The 2,500-nt window shown below is 40.0% G+C and overlaps 1 protein-coding gene across 3 annotated transcripts in view; it reads left to right on the top strand.

Moving 5' to 3' along the window:
* The window catches only part of mon2 (MON2 homolog, regulator of endosome-to-Golgi trafficking), an 84,800-nt gene that overhangs the window by 37,623 nt on the left and 44,677 nt on the right, over positions 1–2,500 (top strand). For all 3 annotated transcript variants that reach the window (XM_079810182.1, XM_079810181.1, XM_079810180.1), the window contains exons 15-16: positions 59–171; positions 246–350. In XM_079810182.1, the coding sequence (XP_079666308.1) occupies positions 59–171; positions 246–350 (218 nt within the window). The remainder of the gene's footprint in view (positions 1–58; positions 172–245; positions 351–2,500) is intronic.

The following is a 2,500-nucleotide window of genomic DNA, read 5'->3' as shown; positions in this document are numbered from 1 at the left end:
GTTTTCTGTGTTAAGGGTAAAAAAAAAAAAAAAATCTACAAAATGTGTGTGTGTTCAGTGTACTCCATCCAGGGTCAGAGTGTGCAGATGGTCAGTCCGTCGAGTGAGTCTCACCAGCAGGTGGTAGCAGTGGGTCAGCCGCTCACCACACAGCCTCAGGGCACCGTCGTGGTAAATCATGTTTACGCTGCTTCTAGTTCAACAGAAGGGTTTTCCAGGCCTTCATCTGTGTGTCTCTCCATCAGCTCACAGCGAAGAACATTCAGTGCATGCGGACGCTGCTCAATCTGGCCCACTGTCACGGTGCTTACCTGGGGACCTCATGGCAGCTGGTGTTAGCCACACTACAGGTACAAGCACACACACACACACACACACACACACACACACTAGGGCTGCTCGATTATGGAAAAAATCATAATCACGATTATTTTGGTCAATATTGAAATCACGATTATGTAACACGATTATTTCACATGACTTTGGGAATGTGTTGTATTTATTAAAAATACACCTTTCAACCATTCAATTGAAATTGTAACATTTGTTGTACTTTTTGAACTATTAAAATAAATAATATAACATATATTCGAATCAAAGTATAAAAGTATTCACGTAAAAATGATAACCACAAATAAATAAGATCAACAATATGGTTCGGCTAGATATGCTTTTCATGTACGTCTAACATTAGTTTTCAGGTACAGAAATGTATCAAATGTAAAATAACATTGCATATTTGAGTGCATAAATTAAAGATTAATCCTATTAAACTTACAAAAGCTATTCAATCAAGAGCGGTGAGTGATGTCCTTGTCTTTTGTTGTTTGACATTAAACAGACAGCAGTAAAGGCTACTGCCCCTTTAAGACCTCGCGTCTTCATTATCGACTGTATAAAGTTCACTTAAGGCATACACAGACTATGTCTGCTAAGATACTCATCAAGATGGACATGTTGACATACGTTTTGTGTGAGTTTGTCCGTTTAAGAGCAAGACTTGAAAGAGAACTCAATATTTGCGCGCTGAGAGACGTGTGCGCGCTCTCGGATGAACGCACAGAGACACATTTTCTCACAGCGCGCGCGGCTTCTCATTCTAAACCTAAACCCTAAAGCACTAAACCCGGGTGATGACGGTGAAAACGACTGGTCATATTCGAAAATATGGCAGCACTCGCAATCTCGCATGCATTGAACAAAGTTTACAAAGAGAGAATTATTTGAAAAATATGAAGGAAAAAAAGGACGTTTACACGGCTCCCCTGCTCTCGTCAGTTTTTGTTTCTTTATTAGATTGTCATAGGTCACTCTGTTTAATTTTCAAGTGGTTAAACAAATTCGTGGTGTTCCCTTGCGTTGCAGCCACTACCATGTAGCAAATCTTAGCATGTTTCTGCTTGTCGTCTGATTCCTCGAAGCCAAACTGTTCCCAGACAACGGAGTTGGTTTTGCCTTTTTTGCTCACCAAACGCTGCTGTAACTGCCCTCCTTCTGCCATCTTTACTCGCGCCGAGTTTTTAAATTCCAGCGGATGATATGCACACGAGACTCACGACCTGAGAGAGATTTGTGGGTTCGGGAGGGGCGGATGTGCGCGTGCGCGTTTCATTCAGAACGCAAGGCAAAATAATCGTTTTTTCTCGATTGTACTATTTTGGTGATCGTTGGGAGGCAAAATCGAAATCGAAATTCGATTAATTGCACAGCCCTAACACACACACATATTCTCTCTCACTCACACACACTTGCATGCACACCTCAGGGTTCCCACTTGCCCTGGAAAACCTGGAAAATGTATGATACATTTTCCAGTCCTGGAAAACACATGGAAAGTTAGAGAAAATGTAAAATGTCCTGGAAAAACTTGTTGTTGTCCTGGAAAATTATTTAAAAAAAAAGTTAAAGGGTAACTTCAGTGATTTAGCATTAAGCTTTGTATCAGTAGAAACCCGGTAGTATATTGGAATTATGGTACTTTCCCCCCTCATATCCCCCTGAGACGAGAGAATTATGCATTTTATTTCTGGAAAAAATCCTCTGATGACGAAATATCGTCATTTTGTCATTCGGAGGATTTTTAACCAGAGGCTATAGACTAAAGGAGCCAGTTCCGCATGTTTTCAACCCCATAACCAACGCCCATAGGGGTGGGATCTCACTCAGAATTGCGAAATTCTGACTTTTTTTTCTCGCAATTTCGAGTTTATATCTTGCAATTATTACTTTTCTCAGAATTGACATAAAGTCCAAAAGTTTGAGGGAAAAAAGACAGATTTTTTTGCGAGAAAATCACAATTGCAAAAAAAAAAAATATATATATATTACTTTAGGAGTGATCCTTGTCTTTTATTCTCACAGTAGTAAAATTTTAAATATCCTGGAAAATGATCGCTGAAAAAGAGTGGGAACCCTGACACCTGCATACATCACATGCATGCGTACAAATACTAACTCACACACACACACACACACATACTCTCACTAACACTCACTCACA

The sequence above is a fragment of the Gobio gobio genome (assembly GCF_949357685.1).
Source record: "Gobio gobio genome assembly, chromosome: 25".
NCBI lineage: Eukaryota > Metazoa > Chordata > Actinopteri > Cypriniformes > Gobionidae > Gobio > Gobio gobio.
The sequence above is the reverse complement of the archived record's forward strand: the minus strand, read 5'-3'. Positions and strand labels throughout refer to the sequence as shown.